Source organism: Hippoglossus hippoglossus, chromosome 12, assembly GCF_009819705.1.
Source record: "Hippoglossus hippoglossus isolate fHipHip1 chromosome 12, fHipHip1.pri, whole genome shotgun sequence".
Taxonomy (NCBI): domain Eukaryota; kingdom Metazoa; phylum Chordata; class Actinopteri; order Pleuronectiformes; family Pleuronectidae; genus Hippoglossus; species Hippoglossus hippoglossus.
In genome coordinates this window covers 17,155,846-17,174,407 of record NC_047162.1, presented here as the reverse complement: position 1 = coordinate 17,174,407, position 18,562 = coordinate 17,155,846, and the positions used below count along the sequence as shown (strand labels likewise).

General features: G+C 43.2%; 1 protein-coding gene across 13 annotated transcripts in view; it reads left to right on the top strand.

The window, feature by feature from the left end:
* vav2 (vav 2 guanine nucleotide exchange factor) overlaps positions 1-18,562 on the top strand; it is a 171,547-nt gene that overhangs the window by 146,365 nt on the left and 6,620 nt on the right. For 6 of the 13 annotated variants that reach the window (XR_004615622.1, XM_034602216.1, XM_034602214.1 and 3 more), the window contains 16 exons: positions 1,124-1,224; positions 7,514-7,613; positions 8,485-8,580; positions 12,059-12,127; positions 12,336-12,422; positions 13,626-13,714; positions 13,802-13,934; positions 14,169-14,183; positions 14,503-14,612; positions 14,772-14,873; positions 15,899-15,987; positions 16,271-16,284; positions 16,407-16,425; positions 17,053-17,180; positions 18,076-18,147; positions 18,360-18,421. Coding sequence is in view for 12 of the 13 variants with exons in the window: in XM_034602216.1 (XP_034458107.1) it covers positions 1,124-1,224; positions 7,514-7,613; positions 8,485-8,580; positions 12,059-12,127; positions 12,336-12,422; positions 13,626-13,714; positions 13,802-13,934; positions 14,169-14,183; positions 14,503-14,612; positions 14,772-14,873; positions 15,899-15,987; positions 16,271-16,284; positions 16,407-16,425; positions 17,053-17,180; positions 18,076-18,147; positions 18,360-18,421 (1,286 nt within the window). In the remaining variant the exon portion in view is untranslated. The remainder of the gene's footprint in view (positions 1-1,123; positions 1,225-7,513; positions 7,614-8,484; positions 8,581-12,058; positions 12,128-12,335; positions 12,423-13,625; positions 13,715-13,801; positions 13,935-14,168; positions 14,184-14,502; positions 14,613-14,771; positions 14,874-15,898; positions 15,988-16,270; positions 16,285-16,406; positions 16,426-17,052; positions 17,181-18,075; positions 18,148-18,359; positions 18,422-18,562) is intronic. The other 7 variants (XM_034602226.1, XM_034602223.1, XM_034602219.1 and 4 more) reach the window with 3 other exon arrangements.

Sequence of the window (18,562 nt, the reverse complement as noted above, 5' to 3'; positions counted from 1 at the left end):
ATTAATTTTGAAATAATTTGCAGTGGTTCATGGACACTTTTGGTTTCAGGACTCAAAATAAACACTTATACTTTACACACTTACACATATACTATTTGCACTATATGCAAGCTTGAATTAGAAAACATTAACCAATAGCAGGAATTAGAGACGGCATTGAATAGTATAGAAGAAGAAAAGGAAGCGGCTCGCAGGTTTGCTTGCAGTCAAAAACAAGGACGTTCATTTTGCTGGTAGTAAAAACCATGATGATATTAAAGTGGCAATGGCCTCAACAAAGTGAACAGGTTCATTCATTTCCTCCATTCAAACAGAAGGACAAAGTTTATTTCTGTACTTTATTCAAAAGAAACTTAGCGAATCCAATATGCGACCTGTCAACATCAAAGCCGACATCAAACGCACGGGAAGCAACCAACCGATGACAGGAAGTAAATATGTCATACGAATGTCTTTCGTCTGCTCTCAAAATTAAAACGTGAACCAAAAAACTACAGTGTGAAAACACTCTGTCTTTTTCATCTGCGTTCGACTCCAGTGTCGGTTACACTGTCCCAGTTCACTTAATGGACGACGCTTCGCCAAAGCCAACAATGAATTGTTTGTGTAAACAAGTGTTTACTCCTCTGTGCCAAAGAGCGTGTTGTTGTCCAGCAACTGTTAAAAAACACATCAATAAAACACACTGTTGCACTGGTGACCTTCAGTAGAACGAACACAGCTACTGTAGCTTGTTCTGAGTCACTTCCACGTTCACTGTCCTGCAGCTGTCTGTACCTGCTAGAGACATTAAATATTAAATATGATAAATCATTTATAGGTACACTGTTTTTATTTGTATCCGAGTGATGTTTGTTAAAAACTGCAGCGTCCACATGTTTGAGAGAATCAGCTTTTCAACAATAGAATTTAAAGTATATCTGTGAGCCATTTATTAATAAATAAGAATGCATGTATGTATAATAAATAACATCCTGAACATTTGAACAAACATACTTCCTTTGCACACCCAATATACATCATAATCCATAACAATGTGTATATTATGCATATATGTATGTTTATGTAGAGATCCATCAATGAGTGTGACAGTGTATAACTCTTTATTGTGATTTTTGCTCAGGATGTGATCAAAGTCCACTTTGCTCTGCTGCGAGCCATCGACCTGAACATGGTCACAGGAGGAAGTGGCCTCGGGAAGATCTTCCTGGACTTCAAGGAAAGGTTCGTCACCTAAAACCCAAAATACGATGTCTACACACACACTGTGTGAGGCTTCTGGGGCTATGTTTTTTGCTTATATAGTTAAAATCCCAAACCCCTTAAAGCTAATTGAAATAAAACAACGTATTTTTTCTGGCCGCGCTCGGAGTCGGAGGATTGATGGGATTAATGTTCAGAGAATAAGCAGGTTAAAGCAGGAAAGAAAGCTGAGCAAGCATATATTGTTGCTCTTTCAACCAAAACAATCAGAGTAAATCCTTTTAAGAAAGCATTAGCGTGTCACAGTCACATCCCCGTAGTCCTCTTGTTGTACATTGTATATTCTTTGCATTGGTTTTATCGGTAAATGATATTATTATCTAAGTTTTAATCCTTTAAAATGAATGAAATAAGCCTTTGCAGCCATCTGCCGTATCCGTTCCATTTCAAACCAAATTCTCACAACGAGCTCGTTTCTACTGGATTGATTGAAAAGTGGAGGATTTTAGGGACTTTAGAGTATTTGGATTAGAAAACTCCGTCGAACACAGTTTTGTCACAGATGAGTTTCTGTGAAGCACAGCTGCTGAGCAACGTGTGGATAAATTGCATCGGGGGGGGAGCAGTGATTTTCCTCCCGGCTGCTTCACAGGTAATCGTAATGATGGTGATGATAGGTTCTGGCCCCGGTCATAATTTCATTCTCGGCCATGGATCCGCCCGTGGAATGATGCACTCATTACTGCAGGAGTGAGTCACACTGCCCTGCACGTGTGCGTCTACCTGTTCTTGCATAGATAAGTGTGATATTCCTCTGCACAGCGATCCTGATGGCACACTTAAACAGACAGTCGCTGCATTTCTGTGGGTGATGTCGGTTTGCATAGGTAATAGGCTCGTCGCTGGGCCTCCTCCTTAAGCCTGGAGGGCCTCGTAACGCAAAGTGGGTGTGACACGACAGACTCCGTTTGTTTAATAGACGGAAGCAGGCCCATACTCTGTCCCTCCATCTCACACACGCACGCACACGCTCCCACTCCCTCGTTTAGCTCGTCTGACTCTCTGATCTGATTGAGCGGTGGTCTGAAGTCTTAATTTGCACGCAATCCCAGATAAGGTCCAGTCTGGCGAAGGTCCCAGTATAAAGGACCTGGACCGTGAAAGCTCCGGAGGGGAAATATGAGAGGAGAGGTCAGCAGGAATTATAGTTTCTACAGTTTCTGGATACTTTGATTTCACTCCTGTTTCCAAAACTTGAAACAGAAAATGTCCGGTGAAATGCTTGCGGACATTTTCTGGACCAACATCTGGACTTCGTCTTTCACGGATTAAGAAACGCAGCCGGAGGTTCCACAGCTTAATCTCCTGCTCGTTCAGGAGAGGGTTGATGTCCAGATGCAGCGTAGAGAAGGCGCGTCATGCCGTTTACACTTTGCTGTGGAAATCACGTGGTTTTCTTCACAGCGGCGTCGGCCTTCATCACCGAGAGCTCTCGAATCTCGTTGTCTTTCCGAGATGACGTCTTCTTCAGCATCTTCTACATGGTGTCTCCTACTCATCTTGAGATATTTGTATTTGCTCATCTCACTCTTGAGTTTTTCCTCCCGGTAAAAACTCCGGAGCAACTGACTCGGCCATTTGCATCCTCACATGCAGCCCCTGGAGTTCAGTGCTAGTCTGAAAACAGCTCTACTCTCATCCTGTTTGTTCTGTGATGGATTTTAACCTTCCTATATCCGACAGAAATGTCACATTTACCTTCTATTCATAACCAAATGTGCTTATCGTATATAACCATTCATTGTTATAAATCACCCTCGGCGACATTTTCCAAAATGCGACGCAGGGTTATTTTGAGAAAAGGGGATTCATTAGATTTGCAGATTCTGTGCGTCACAGGCTTTGATTCCCTGCGTGTGATTGACACGTATACCTGCCTCATTATCGGCCCGCCGCGGTGTCTCGTCTCTTCCGTGGCCATAAACAACAGTGACCAGGGGGATTTGGATCCGCACGGCGTCGCTCTCATCAAGCATCTTGGCAATTTTCCTGAGGACCTGCCTCTGCATAAATAATTTGCTTATCTCTGCTTGTAAGTCCCCTCGACCTTTGCAACAATGTGCTTGTTTCTTTTTTTCTCTCACATCACCGCGAAAGACGAAAAGCCTTTCTCTGGATTTGTCATTGAGGTGAATGCCACGTTGAAAATGTCACCGGTTTATCTCGAACGACGACTCCTCCATTCTTAAACAGCCAGAACCAGGCGGCGCAGAGAAGCTCTACAAACTAAACGGGTGTCTAAGTACCCTCTTGTTGATGTCCTCATTTGCGACTTTCCCAGACTCATTTCCTGGAGTAATCTTCTTCCTCTCCCTTTCCTCGCGATGCCTAATCACGGCCGCACTCGGAGCCTCTTTATCGGAGGTCTTCGCTCTTTGTTCTCCTCCATTCACTGTACGCCGGGTACGCTGAGTGGAGGTGAGGGGGTCCCAATGCCATGTGTCACCGAATATTAGCTGGTTCCACAACCCTGTCACTTTTGGTTTGCCGGGAGATTTCCCTCAGCCGGGGGGGCGGGGGTGAAGGCCCAGGGCGCCGCTACTCAAAATTGCATTTCCTGTGAAATAACATGCACGACAGCATCCTCATTATGAAAGAGGCCAGCACAGCAGGGCGATAACGCCGGTGCCGACAAAACAATATATGCAGCAAGTTTTTACTGCACCAGCAAACTCCACCGCCCAGAGGAAAACTCCAGAACAAATCTGCTGTTTGGATGTTGCTGTGCTTTGCTTTGCCTTTTTTTCTTGTTTGCAAATTGAATGTTGAACTGCTGCAGCTTCTCTAATGGCCCAAGTGAAAACTTGCCAATTGGTCCTAATCGGAGAAAATAAAAATGCTTTTATTTGCGAGTTAACAATTAAAACTTAATGGGCCTCATCCTGCTGCTTCGAGGACTGAGATAACTTTGTCGGGTTTTTTTGTCTCCCTCGACATTAAATCCCCCCTGTCCCCTCCTCGTTGTCAGTTAACTGCATCTTATATCATATTTCCACTCGGCTCAGTGAGAGGGAAAATCGATGAAACGCATATAAACACGTAATCCTCTGTTTTCCCTCCTTGTTGTCGAGAAACTATATCGTATTCATATTTCCACTCTTATCTGTGTGAGGAAAATCAATGTTTGCTCAGATGCATACGGAAGGTGCAAAAACAAGGAAGCGTTTTCATTATTTACGCTCAGCTGTGGAAAACTCTGGAGCTTTTGCAGCTCGGCTGAGTGAATATTCCACGTGAGATGTTCAGAGTGAATTATTTTACCCCATTTCCAATCTCTCAAGGTTTCTTTAGTTGCTTTTGCAAAAGGCTGGAGAGACGCTTCAGTGCTACCTTAAGATTTCAAATTTAATTGAAATATTCAGAACATTCGGGACTCGATTATTATATTTTTTAACAAAGTATTGTAGTGGGCGAATATTCAAGCAGAGCCTCGGGGAGAAAACAGGAAATGATGAATACTTACCTCCCGCTCTGACGTGTGTGTCTACAAGGTGTCAAGAGGAGAAAGTGCCCATCACAGACTAATGATGGCTGCAGTGTGGTTACATGTCATTAGCTCCTTTGTCCCACTGCCTGTCTCGGTGAAGAGGTCTCACATCTCATATGAAAAGCTGTTATTAAAAAATAACATTTACATTTTTACACATTAGCCTTTTAGTGATGAGTTGTGTGTGGTTAGAAGACCTTGGGTGTGATGTTTTGATGCCAGGAAGCAATACCGTTATTTATGTGCTCGGAAAAAACCAACAAGATATTTTATTTTCAGCTCATGTCAATCATTTTCTAAAAGCGATATGAACACCTCAGAGTTTTCACATCTTTCCATGATGCTGAATACACAACTCTAATCTCTGATTCACTACACTGGTCTGTTTGCATGAAACACAATATGAATACATCTACTGATAAAAATAAGTCAGGGGCATCGTTGTTTTTAAATCAACACCTTACAACAAATGTGCATAATGTTGGATTCACACCCAGTTTGCACACGGCTGCATTAGCATCTATCTGATGTAGTTTCACGCTGTTTAGCTTTGGTTTGGTCTCCACTCCTCAGCGGGTTGTGAACTTTATTTACCTGCAATTTAGTGACAAACTTCTGCTGATTAACTTATTCCTCGTCTTCCCCACATTTTCTTTTACTGCCACAAAGATTCCCACATTCACAGCAGTAGCGTGAGCGCTTTGCATTCCTGTCATGGAGCAGCTTCTTTAAAGAAGACCTCCACGTCACTTTGTGTCCCCACTTTATGATGGGCGTCTCTGGCACGTGCCCCCGGATCCTCGCTACGCTGCTCGGTCCGCCTGCCCGTCTTCTAATTGATCAAAGCCCCCATTAATCTCAATCACTTTGCCGTCCTGGAGGAGCGGGAGGAGCGGGAGGAGCTAAGGGGAGCTGTCTCTCCAACTGCGGATCAAGTCTTAATCAGGGGCAGGATTTTGCCCACGGCTGGTTTAACCATGCCGGGTAGGGGCCTCTCTGCAGGGGGTCCTTAGTCAAAACTCGTGCCTGGGCTCCAGTGATGGTTCCTGGTAGATCTGTTGCGAGGGGTGTGATGGAAAACGCTGCTTTTAAGGAGCAGTTTGTTCTTCCGTGTTCACAGTTTGCACCTCTGGCAAAAACATGACACCGAATCACACATTTTACAGCCTCGACATTTTAGAAACAATTTCTGCAGCGGAATAATTCATGTGAAGAGATGCTTTTGTATTAATAATGGAGAATCAGCGGTTTGTTCCTTTTGTAAGAGTTTTGGGAAGAGCAAAGTCAAACTGAAATCATTTTTAAAATCTACTCACAGAAATATTAAAGTGTTATATGTGGTATTTTATAACTTTAAGAGTCAGTATTTGTCAGAACCATATTTCCACTGCAGGGAACATCCCCAGCTGATCATGTTCTTTCTATGTGGAGCTGTGCATGTTCTCTCTTTGTGTTTCCAGCTTCCTCCCACAGTCCAAAGTCATGCAGAGTGGGGTTTGGTTAGTTGGAGACTTTAGATTGACCATAGGTGTGAATGTGAGCTTCATTGACAATATGGCTCTCACGCAATGTCGCCTGGGATTGGCTGCAGTTGATCCTTAAAGCATAACACTAGAAATAATGGATGGATGGATATCGTAGATGTATCTGTGTGTATACATGTCCACAGAGCAGGAATCCACGTGGTCTTGCTTTGTATTTTAGGCTTGATTAAGTCTTCAGGCTGCCAGCTCTCTGCACCACCTCACCCCCCCCCATTCAAGGCTCAGATTGAGAGAGTGAGTGCCAACACCACCAGGGGGCGTTTGGCACCGTACCAGCCGTGCCAATGCCCTACTTTGACTCAGCGAGAGTGAGGAATGTGTGCCGGCTTCCTCCGGGCGAGATGACTTTCAACTCCCTCCCTTCCGAGCCCACAGATCTGTGTCAGGGTCCCATTGTAATATCTAATGAACACTGCTCTCATATCCTCGCTGCTGGAAATTAAGAGATTCCTTCCCTGCCTCTCTCATGCTGATAAGAGGAACAACTGATAAAACACAGCATCTTTCATTTGGGCTCTGTGATTACGGCTTATTTGCAAGCGCAGGCCGCTCCTCCAAATATTGCCCAGGGATGAGAATCCAGTCATTATTTATTCATGGTATTCACATCTATTCCTAATCATAATACATGTATTCACATATTCATTTATCTGCCCCCATAGTGCCAAGTGATCCTCAGGCTGACCTCTCAAATTGTGTTATTAATCTTAAAATGAGTGTGCGGGGCATTGCCTCAAGGCTCCGGGACGCGAACCAGTTCGGAGATGATTGTGGACTCAAGCAGCGATCTCCCTCTTTGTCTCTGTGTTTTTAAGAAAAGATTTAAAGGAATCATTAGCACTTATTAAGGCCTAATTTTTACATTATGAAAAATGTCGTGAGCTTTGAACAATTCTCTCACAGGACAAGCAAAGTCAGATCTCCAGTGTAGATTGAATTTGACAGACATTAAAGTTTTATTTTTGGAGCCCGGAACAATGACTGGAGGTTTATTTATTGCGTAGGTTGAACCCCCATCACTTCACAGTATATTTCAAGGTGTAGTCATAATGTGAGTGTGACTTTTCCAAGTGGCAGAAGCATCCAGCATCAAACATTTACAGATATTCAGTTAATAACTTTGTCAAAATGTGCAACTTCCTCTCAATGTTCCCTGCAGGGCAACAAGTTAAAGATGAGTATCGGGTTTTAACAGTTGTTGCATGTTGTCGTTCTCCAGGTTGTTGATCTATGGTCAGTACTGCAGTCGCATGGAAAACGCCCAGAAGACACTGGATGAGCTAATAGCGACACGGGAGGACGTCAAGATTAAAGTGGAGGTAATGTCTTTCACCTCTTCAGCCCACGAAGCTGACAACACACGGATGAATTTGAATAGTTGATTATTGTTTTTAAAAGTGAGTGAATCACGTCACTCAGTAAAACACAAACATTCGCTGCTTCAAGCTTCTGAAATATCATGATTTTATATTTTGTTGTTATACCCTCAATAGTGCAGTCATTGTTTCCCACAATGCAACAGTGAAAGGTAGCGTACAACTGAGATATTTCGAGTTTATTTCTGCTGCAAGACAGTGCAACTATTGCAACAATTATTCCCCGACCTTCTCCAAACCAGAATCTTTTAGCAGAATCAGAATTAATGATAGCGTAAAGCTAACCCCCTGCTGTTATCGAGGGGTTCAGGCACGTCAGCAGTGAGCCTGGCCAGAGAGCTGACTGTGGGAGCTGTTGACAAACAGAACGAGATGATTATATCTCTCTTTGTAGCAGAGTCACAGCTTCCTGTTGTTGCCTCACACTAAAATCTTCAATTAGCAGGTTTTGTTGCTGCACAGCTATAAAAACTGAAAAACTCCCACTCACTTATTTCTGTGAGGGGACATTATAGGAAGATACCAACAAAAGACAGTTTCTCCTGGAGCCAGAATATGAAAATGTAAAACATTATCCGGAGGAATGCAGGAGTCGGCCTGCACGCTAATTGTGTCACAAACGTCCAGAGCTTCTCAAACTGGCCTCGTTGTTGTTAATGGAGTCGCGTGAATGTGTGGAAGCAACAGCCCCGGTGCAACAAGACATAATGAACGATTAAATAATGAATGAGTGCTTGTATGTGGGGGGGGAAATTCACAATGGTGCATTATGTGTAATGATTGCCCTGCTGCTGCTCGTGTCGTCGCCCCGCAGGAATGTACCCTGAAGGTGCAGGAGGGGAAGTTCAAGCTGCAGGATCTTCTGGTGGTTCCCATGCAGAGGGTTCTCAAGTATCACCTACTACTGAAGGTAGGAGGCATCACAGGTCTCTTACACCTGCAATATAAAGAAGAAGATGGCATTTAAGTCACAATATATAATAAATAACCCTCCGTCGTCGAATGGTTGAAGGAAATTCATCTCCTTGAATGAAGCAGATTGAAATACACTCCACTCTTTTGTTTTTAAATGTCAAACATTCTCACTGAGGAGATTACTGCCTCAAATTGAGCACTTACGGTCAATCACGGTGGAATAAAGTCCGATTTTTCCACTTGTAACCTCGTTTTTATTTGTTTGCTTTAATCACTTCCTGCACCGTCGAGTCTTTTCTTGTCACAGAGTTTCGGCAGCTTGTGAAAGTTGTTGTTCTTCTGGTTGTTCACCAGCGCTGTGATCCTTTTCCAGACGTTTGACCTTGCCACATGAAAGCGTGTTTGTTGGCTTTGTAAACAGTCAACCAACAACTTGGACTCAGCCACCGTAACACAAGCTGTTACTTGGCATTTAACTTGCCTTGGCTATTTTCATTATTCATTAGTTTATTACTTTCCTTTTTGGTTAATTTGAATTTGTAAAGATTTAAATCATTTCAGGATTTTATTTGAAGGACCACAAGTGTCATGGAAACGGCAATAAAGCCTTTTTCATTTATTAATAACGAATGGTACAATAAACCTTTGGTCAAAATCGGTATTGTTGATTCAGATTTTGAATCCATGTATGTTCTTCTCTTTTAATCTTAATTTAAAAATATGTTCTAAATAATTAGCCTACTCTAATTTAAATAATGTATTTATTGACTATTATTTTGTCTTGTCATGCACTTTAGAGATGTATTAATGCATTGGTATTGTACAATTATTATTAATTAATCAAATGCACAGCTTCCACATACTGTTTGCCCACTGTCCTTGCAACAGATATAGTGCATCATTTATTTATAAGTCATTTGCTTTATTGAATTAATTGACATACATTTTTATGACTATATTAATCATTTTGAGTATTTCTATTCTTTTCTTAGAACAGAAATGTCAAACTTCCGTAGGATCCCTGCTTCTCAGATCTGTTCCCTCCCAGCCTGTGTAACCATTCATGAGAACTGATAGACTACTGGTGGTTCTCATCATTAATTGAAGCCTAATGCTAATGTGTTAAAACACAATGTCTGACCTCAGCCAGTGTTTCTCGCGGCAGCGCCCCTCCTGGTCTTCATGTATAAAACAAACTGAGCACTGCAAATACTCCCAGTGATTAATTGACGTTGCATCTCAATTATGGATGAGCATATATGAGTTTATGATGCGGTGCATAACGACCGGGGGGGGGGGGGGGGGGGGGGGAGGCGAGTGTGTTTGTGTCAGGTGGCCGGTGCAGGTCCACGCGCAGAGAGAGAGAGCGCTGCACCTTCTCTGGTGTTTGTTTGAATCGAACCCCTGCAGGAGGCTCAGCGAGGCACTGGAGTCAAATCAACTGTGCACTAATCAGATTAAATTCACCCCATTTCACTGCTTCCCACAGCTTTGCAGGAGAACACTGCTGAGCTGCTGAGGCCCTGGGCATTGTCAGAGCGACAGGTTCCTCTGTGTGTGTGTGTGTGTGTGTGTGTGAGTGTGAGTGTGTTTGTCTGAGTGTGTTTGTCTGAGTGTATGTGTGTGTGAGAGAGAGAGAGAGAGGAGCGAGAACGGTTTGATTTAGATTTAGGGCTTAAAGGGGTTAGGCATTGCATTAGGTTGTGATGGTTAAGATTGGGGAAAAGAGATTGTGTGTTTGTGTGTATGCATATGTGTGTGCGTGTGTGCGTGTGCGTGTGCGTGTGCGTGTGCGTCCACTCATGCCCAGCGGCACGTCCTCAGTTGAAGCTGCATAGATATCACCGCACCACGTCTATTTGCTCATGGTGTGAACACTCTGATCTCTTCATTTTTCATGTCCTGCAGCTTTGAATGCAGTGAGTTCAGCCCAGTTGTCTCTGAGGTGATTCTCTTCCAGCAGGACGTGAATATTTGATGAAATTACAGTGTTTTTATGAGACAGTCACTGTGTCTCTTATATCTCTAAAACAGCTTGTGCAAAAAGTTACAGAGCATGAAACAGTGGTTCCCTCCCGGTGACACTGATTCGCTGGTGGGGAGCCAGTGAGGGGTGATGTCCATGTCGGAGGACGGGTTGTTCAGGGCGCCTGCACATCGGGGGTGCAGCTGGGAGGATAATATAGTGTGGTGTCCTCTGATGAAACCTGGTATTGTGCGATTATGTTGAAAGCACATTTGTGTTTTACTTTCTATGACAAGTGGAAATGTCTGCTATTCAAAAGCTGTTTATTATATTTAACAGTTGGTTAAAATCAAGGCCAGTCAGAGTTTATTTAAATAGCAAATTAAAAACAACCACCTCTGACCAAAGGCTTTAAATAAAAGAACATAAAAAAAACAGCGAATGCACAAAAGCAATAAAACATCAGAAATAATTGACAGTTAAAATATTGCACAATAGATGAAATCAAGGTCTCAAACTCATCCAGTGATTTTAAGCTTATGACTTATATCTGATATTGTCTGTTGTAGCTGTGTAAAGCCTCAGGATGTGAGTCAAAGCAGGAACCTCAACACCTCAGAGTGATAATAGAGGCTATTTGGGATTATTCGTACATTGTGAGTCAAATATGAGTATGAAACTATGACGTCTTCATGCACAGCTCTGACAATACCCCTGTAGGAATGCCAGCAACTCTCCAGTCACAGCGAATGTGTGTAGTTTGTGTAGTGTGTGTGTGTGTGTGTAGTTCCTCTGTTTCTCTCTCATTTGTCATCTTGTGCAACACGTGACTCAGAACAGAGAAGACACTGACACAACCTGAGCATGAACGTGGTTTGTGCAGCTCACTGTCGTGCCCTTGGATTTCAAAGAGTACAGTAGTTTGTTTAGTCATGTGTCACATGTGATTTTGAGACGGTGCTCTGAAAGCTGCAAAAGATGACAAAGCCGCAAAAGATCTGATAAGACTTTGTTTTTCTCTTCGTCACGATGCCCCCCCCCCCCCCCCCCCCCCCGTATCTCCCCAGTGTTTTTTATAAATCGCTCCCAACGAGCCTGCGTTGGAGGCAGGAGCCGCACAATCATGGTTTAAAACCATCTAACATATTTGGTATTGATTGGCTACGAGGAGACGATATGATTTGCCGCCGCCGCTTTTACTGTCATCTTGTTACCACGAGGAGCAGTCGGACCTGGAGGCGGGTTGGCAGCTTCTGCTTGTCTTTTATTTTTATGTATGTCGCTGACGACTTGTTTCAATCTGCGGCCGCGTCAGTGTCACATCCTTAATCACGGTAAAGAGCAGATACTGAACATCTGTCACAGCCTCAACTGTAGCTCTATAGGATTTTATTGTGCTTTTCATAACTCTGAGACAACAGAGGTGTTTATTTTTTAGTGTTAAACAACAGCTGTGGTTTTTCATAATAATACTAATAATACAAATCATCCTCGTCTCCCTCTGCAGGAACTTTTAACTCATTCAGCTGACCGTCCAGAGAGACAACAGCTCAAAGAGGCACTGGAAGCGATGCAGGTCTGTGTTACATACGTTTGTGCATTCATGAGTGTGCTTTAAAAAACATATTACATAATAACTCTGCGGCGCTTAAAGCCAAAGATGCATAAATGCCTTCATACAGCCACTGTGGCTGGAAGTAGCGCGATTTGACCCTGATATGACGGCTGTCAGAAAGATTCCTCACTTTCAGGCTGAAAGTTAGTCTCGCTGTCTCTCCTCGCAGGACTTGGCCATGTACATCAACGAAGTGAAGCGGGACAACGAGACGCTGAAGAAAATCAGCGAATTCCAAAGCTCTATCGAGAATCTTGTAAGTATTTTTTTAAAAATATTGTGTGCAGAGCTTTACTTGCTATTTGTTTGTTTTAGTAATTTGCTTTAGAGACTTGAGCCTAGTCTACGCTTGCATTTCCCATCTTTAATTATCTTAACTTGGCACCAAGCGGAGAGTCTGCGAACTCTACAGCATCTCTATGGCACCGCATTCATTTCATACATGAGGGAGCAGAGAGATTCCCAGATGGCTGCAGGAGGGAAATCACAGAAATTGCTGGTGAAGACGAAGCATTCTGCAGGAAACTATGGGAAAAATAACTCTTTGTCGAGGCTGAGCAGTGCACACAAGCCTGAAGCTCGCTCCCGGCGGGAAACTACTCTGTTTGCATTTCTTCCTCTTCTTCTTCTTCTTCTTCTTCTTTGCCTTTTTCCGGCAGTGTCGTTTAGGAGAACACTGCACAAGTCCCTCGCACCTCGAGCACAAGTATAGAAGGGGAAGTGTTGACATCACAATTGACGCAATGAGCAATTCATTCAGGCAAATCAAAGCTCCAAACCTCGGGGGCGCCACAGGTCCAATTCCTATCCCGGCCCTTTGCTGCACGTTTTCCACGCTCGCTCCCTCTCTCCCTCTCTCCCTCTCTCCCTCTCTCCCCTTCTGTGAATAAAAGTTTATGTCTGCTATTGTCACATTCCCTGATTTGACATCTTTATAGACGTCAGTTTTGTGTGTATGAGAATCTAATACAGCGGCACTAATGTTATCACCAGGCAGGGGTATAAAGTTTGTCAGGGCGATTCGTCACCGAGCGTCACCGAGCAGTCGCCCCTCGTTGAGAAATGTCCACGTTCTCTCTCCTCTGCTCAGACTGTTTACATCACGTTGCTTCCACCTGTCAGGATTGTCCTGAATACATCATCCAGTCTTGAGTTGTGTGGATTCCAGATGGTTGTTCACTTTCCATTTCCCCCCCCTTTTTCTGTCACAACGCTCCAACACCTGTTGTTTCCTGCTGAGGTGCAAAGTCACTCGGTTAATTTAGGACTTGAACACGAGCCACAGATCCAGAAAATTTGGATTCAAACTGCGATTAGTAGCTTCCATGCTGCGCCATTCCTAACGTATCTATTTGGATTCTCTCTGAAAGTCAGATTCAGCTGAATTATTAATGGTCTCTCATTAAGTTTTTCTAATGTGCAGTGGATTGACATTCAGTGTGTGTCTTTGTGACCGAAGCAGCAGGTGAAGCTGGAGGAGTACGGGAGGCCAAAGATCGACGGAGAGCTGAAGGTTTGCTCCATCGTCAACCGGACCAAACAGGACCGGTGAGTCCAAACTCCTCTCACGGAAAAGCCGAAACAAAAACATACTCTCACGGCTAAACGATAAATCCAACGTGTGTTTGCCTTCAGGTACATTTTCCTGTTTGATAAAGTGGTCATTGTCTGCAAGAGGAAAGGTTACAGCTACGAGCTCAAGGAGATCATCGAGCTGCAGTCGTATAAAATGTCCGACGACCCCATGAACAACCGAGACGTGAAGAAGGTAAGAAATGAGCAGAAGACTTTTCTCCTGCAGATCTTTACTTCGCTAATCAGCTGATGAAACTTCCTGTGTAATCATTACCCATGTAAATGCAATGAAGGTCACGTAGGATCCATGAAATCACACTAACATGGCTTATTTGATTTCTTTGTGTTGAATCTGCATGTGTCTCTCCATGTTTGCATGTGTAACTGGGTCTTTTCTCTGGTGTCTTTCTTTTTGCATGCTTACCAGTCAAGTGGAAAAATGGTAAGCTCACGTCGACCCTTCTTTATTTAACTCATCTTCTCGTAGACGCCTACTTTTGGCACCGGTGTTTAATGGGTTATCATGCCGTGATTGCACGTGTACCCAGCAGCTCTGTGATTGGCTCTCCAGCTTTTTTGGTGAAACTCATCGCTAAAGCATGTGGAGCGTCATTTAGTTCAAATTTAAATGTGATCATATATATAATACAAACATATACATATACTGTTTTAAAAGTAGTATCACGAGCTTCTGTGGCTCATCTCCACCCGTCATCCACACGTGTCTCTGCCATCTGTTCTTCACTCGCTCTCCCCCCCAGTGGTCGTACGGCTTCTACCTGATCCACCTGCAGGGCAAGCAGGGCTTCCAGTTCTTCTGTAAGACCGAGGACACAAAGAGGAAGTGGATGGAGCAGTTTGAAATGGCCATGTAAGTTTAAATACATTGTGGTAATGAAGCTTCTGTTACAGCACGTGTGAGATTGTGTGATTGTTTCTGTTTTTCGGGATATCTTCCGTCATTCAAACACCAGAAGAAATCGAGATACATGACAGGGAAACTAAATGTCACCTTCCTCTTCTCGTCCAGGTCCAACATCAAGCCAGAGAGAGCCACGGCCAATCAGCACAACTTCCAGATGCACACGTTTGACAAGAACACCAACTGTCGAGCCTGCAAGATGCTGCTGAGGTAAATAACTCTGGTGCTGACGTGCACAACGGCACGTTCATGTCCCGCAGTGAATCAAGGCTGAGTGATGAATGAGTCCAACAGCATTCACTAGTAACTATCCACAGGTATAGAATTATCTTTTCTGTGTTTAATGTTTTTCATGCAGCATTTTAAATTGGAAAAGTCAATATGTTGGCATCAGGGTTAAAAACTACAACCCACTCTAAACGACTGAATTATTACTTAGAAATACCCAATTATAACTCAAATACCTCCGAGTGGCTCTACAGTAAATCGATGTGGCAGCAGAGTAAATCTCCATGGTTATTGTTCACCACAGTTTTTAAGCAGAGAACTGTACACGAAGTAGAATTTATGGTTCTCGAGAGCAAACTGAAGAGAAACGACCACATTTAGTGAGCAACAGAGACAACAGGGAAAAGCCTGGTCCCTCATTAGTGCTAAAGTAATGTTCAGGACATGTTCTAGTAAGTGTGACTGAGGCCGACACCGCACACCTCCTCCCCTGGGAGCGCTGCTGCAGCAGGGATAAGTCGTGTTACTGCATCAAGCACTTTCACCTCCATTACAGTCGGCCGGCTAAACTCCACACTGCGTATTGACCCACAAATTCCACGGCCCAGCTGACCTAAATCCAGCGAGCCGGCGGAGGCAGGGACCAGCGTTTCCTCACTCCCTGCTAGATGCTAATTACTGCTGCAGCCCCAGCAGATCCCCTTTGTGATTTATGGCGCTCACTACTCAACATGGCAGTGTGCGATGCATGCAGCGTTATAGTGTGTGTATCAAATACAGCGCCGGAGTGCACGGCCTCAAATGGAGGGAGTTTATTTTGTGATTTTTAAAGGGGTCACAGGATGGAAACGATGGAGCATGTGTAGCCGCAATCATAGAATTATACTAAGTAGCAGCAGGATCCCTGGTGGGTTGTACTTACAAGAAGTTAATTTGCGTCTGAGACACTTCCTGTTTACATTAGCGTGTGTGTGTGTGTGTGTGTTTCTTCCTGTGTGTGTCCTCAGGGGCATCTTCTATCAGGGCTACTACTGCTCTCACTGTGGAACAGGGGCACATAAAGAGTGTCTGGAAGTCATCACCATCTGTAAAATCAGTAGGTGTTTCCTCTCACCCTCTCGTAGAATATCACACTCGTATTATCATTTTAAAAAGGGCTTTTTTTTATTGTTATTAATTGAGCTTTAATTGGCTCACGAGGCTCATTGAGCAGGTGTGAACCATCGTGTCACTGGGTTTGGTTCCAATCGGGGAAAACCTTAACTTAAGAGTCGTTTCATATCCTGCAGCCTTTTCAACTGACAAATGTATAACTACTTACACGTGTTTAAAATAAAATAAGCCCCTGACTGTGTCCATATCTTTTCTTTTTGTTTCAGATCCCCTCGACTTGGTGAGTTGGTCAAATACAGCAACAGCATATTCATCATCATCATTTCCCAGATATTGTGTCTTTTGTTTTGTGTCTGTATCCCTGATCGTGTGTTTTTGTCCTGTATGTTTCCTTTTCAACAGGAACCTGGGATGTCATCAGGTAAGAGCACTTCCTGTCGTCTGACATGACAACATGGACATTCTGTGACAGGCTGAACAGCACAGCTCTCTACTGACATCTAGTGGATTAGTTCACCTGCACGTGAACCAAAACAACATTATCAGACTCAGAGGGTGGGGGGGGGGGGGGGGGTGTGTGCAATGCGAATATACACAGAGATAGTTCTGTATGTGCTTTAAATATCGTTTTGTATTCAAAGATTGGAAGAAATTAGATATAAGAGGGAAATCAGAATTGGACTAGTGTATCTTGAAATGATCAAATCTGAGTTTCTTTATATTTTCTGAGATAAAGATCCTGGATCAGATTTGAACCCAGGATTTTATGGTGATATTGTTTTTATTGGAGACCACTGCTTCACCCAGAGAGCAAGTTTTATCAGCTGAAATCATAAAGTTACCAAAGAGGAAAATACACTGCAGCAATCTTAAAGAGAATCTGATACTGAGCATCGGATCTTTGCCTCTTTACTTCCTCTGTAAAGTTAAACTCACAATCTTTCCCTGCTGATAAATATGAAGGGTTTTTAGAAACTTTACTACACTAACATACACTCGTGCTTCTATTCTTCCCATTAACGCAGGAATCCATGCTTGTGTTTTCCAGGTCCCAAGATGGTGGCAGTGAGGAACTACCACGGCACGCCGACACCTCCGGGGAAGATGGCGCTGAGTTTCCAGACGGGAGATTTCATCGAGCTGCTGAAGGGAGACCCGGACACGACGTGGTGGGAGGTAGCAGCACTTCTGTCTCACTTCTATCTGAGACCGTGTGGTTGATGTAAATCAGGAACATCTTTATTTAAACAGTTGTTGTTGGCTCTGAACTCCGGCTCATTGATTCCATGACTCTGAGGTCAAAGTGCTGACTCGGGCTCCGAGGATGTTTCAAGTTGTTCCTAAACTGAAGCCTAAGGAAACAAAGTCGACCGAGCAGAACCTCTAAAGCTCCCTAATTAACATCTTGTTTACATCATCCATTCTGAAGAGAAATAATCTGGTGTCTAATCCCACTGAAAACCAAAAATAAACACTATGGATTAGGTTTGGATTAAAAACATGAGAATACATAAAAACTTTGAACTGAGTCGAACTAGCTGCAGAAGATAACTTTCACGATCTGATATTTAAAATTATATGATTTTTCTACTGTTAATAACGTACAAAATCTCTTTGTAATAAAATGAACCAGTTCAAATGAAAACTGGTGCAGTCTGGTAGCACAGTCTTTTCTGATACTGCCACTAGTGGGCGCCAAAGTTGCACGTTTTCTATTTATATCCATAAAACTGTACACATGTGCAATACATAGCTTATTTATAAACAATTGTTTTACACTATGTTATATACATTATTTTGTAAAGTGTTTTTGTGTTCCCCATCAGTTGATCTTTTTATTTTTTTTAAATGTATTGATTTACGGTCACTTCAATGAACCTTCACATCTTCTTCCAATACTTAAAAACACAAAATAACAACTTTTAATTTCCTTCTTAGTGTATTTTTAAACCCTCTAACACGTTTGTTTAGTTTGTGTAAAACATTTTGAGTTCTCTCTCTCTCTCTCTCTCTCTCTCTCTCTCTCTCTGTGCTTTACAAATAAACTTCCCCCCCTCTCTTTATTTTCCAGGGGAAGCTGATACAAACACAGAAGAGCGGCTTCTTTCCCAGTTCGTGTGTAAAACCTTGTTTGGACCCGAAGGTTTGTCTCCAGCTCACGTGCACAGACCACAGTGAATCACTGCAGTTTGTGTGACTACTGAGATCACAGCCCATTGCTGTCTCTCTTTAGTGTGCTCTTAACTACCTGTGTGGGGGGGGCGTACATATAAATCTATATATATATATATCTCTACCACAGTGCTGTTCTGTTTATAACTTCTTTAATGTGCCGCTTCTGTTTGTCTGCTGCAGCCCTTCCAGGCGCTATCGGGCCGGCAGACCTCCAGGGAATCAGACTACTACGGTTATCCTTGGTAAGACCCTTAACTTCAGAAGACTATTGTTATCGTCATACTGCTCATACCTTATATATTATATACTGCCATCACCCCCAGGTCACTTTTCTATAGTAATACAGATCTGCCGATGTTAACTTCACGCACTAATTCAAAATT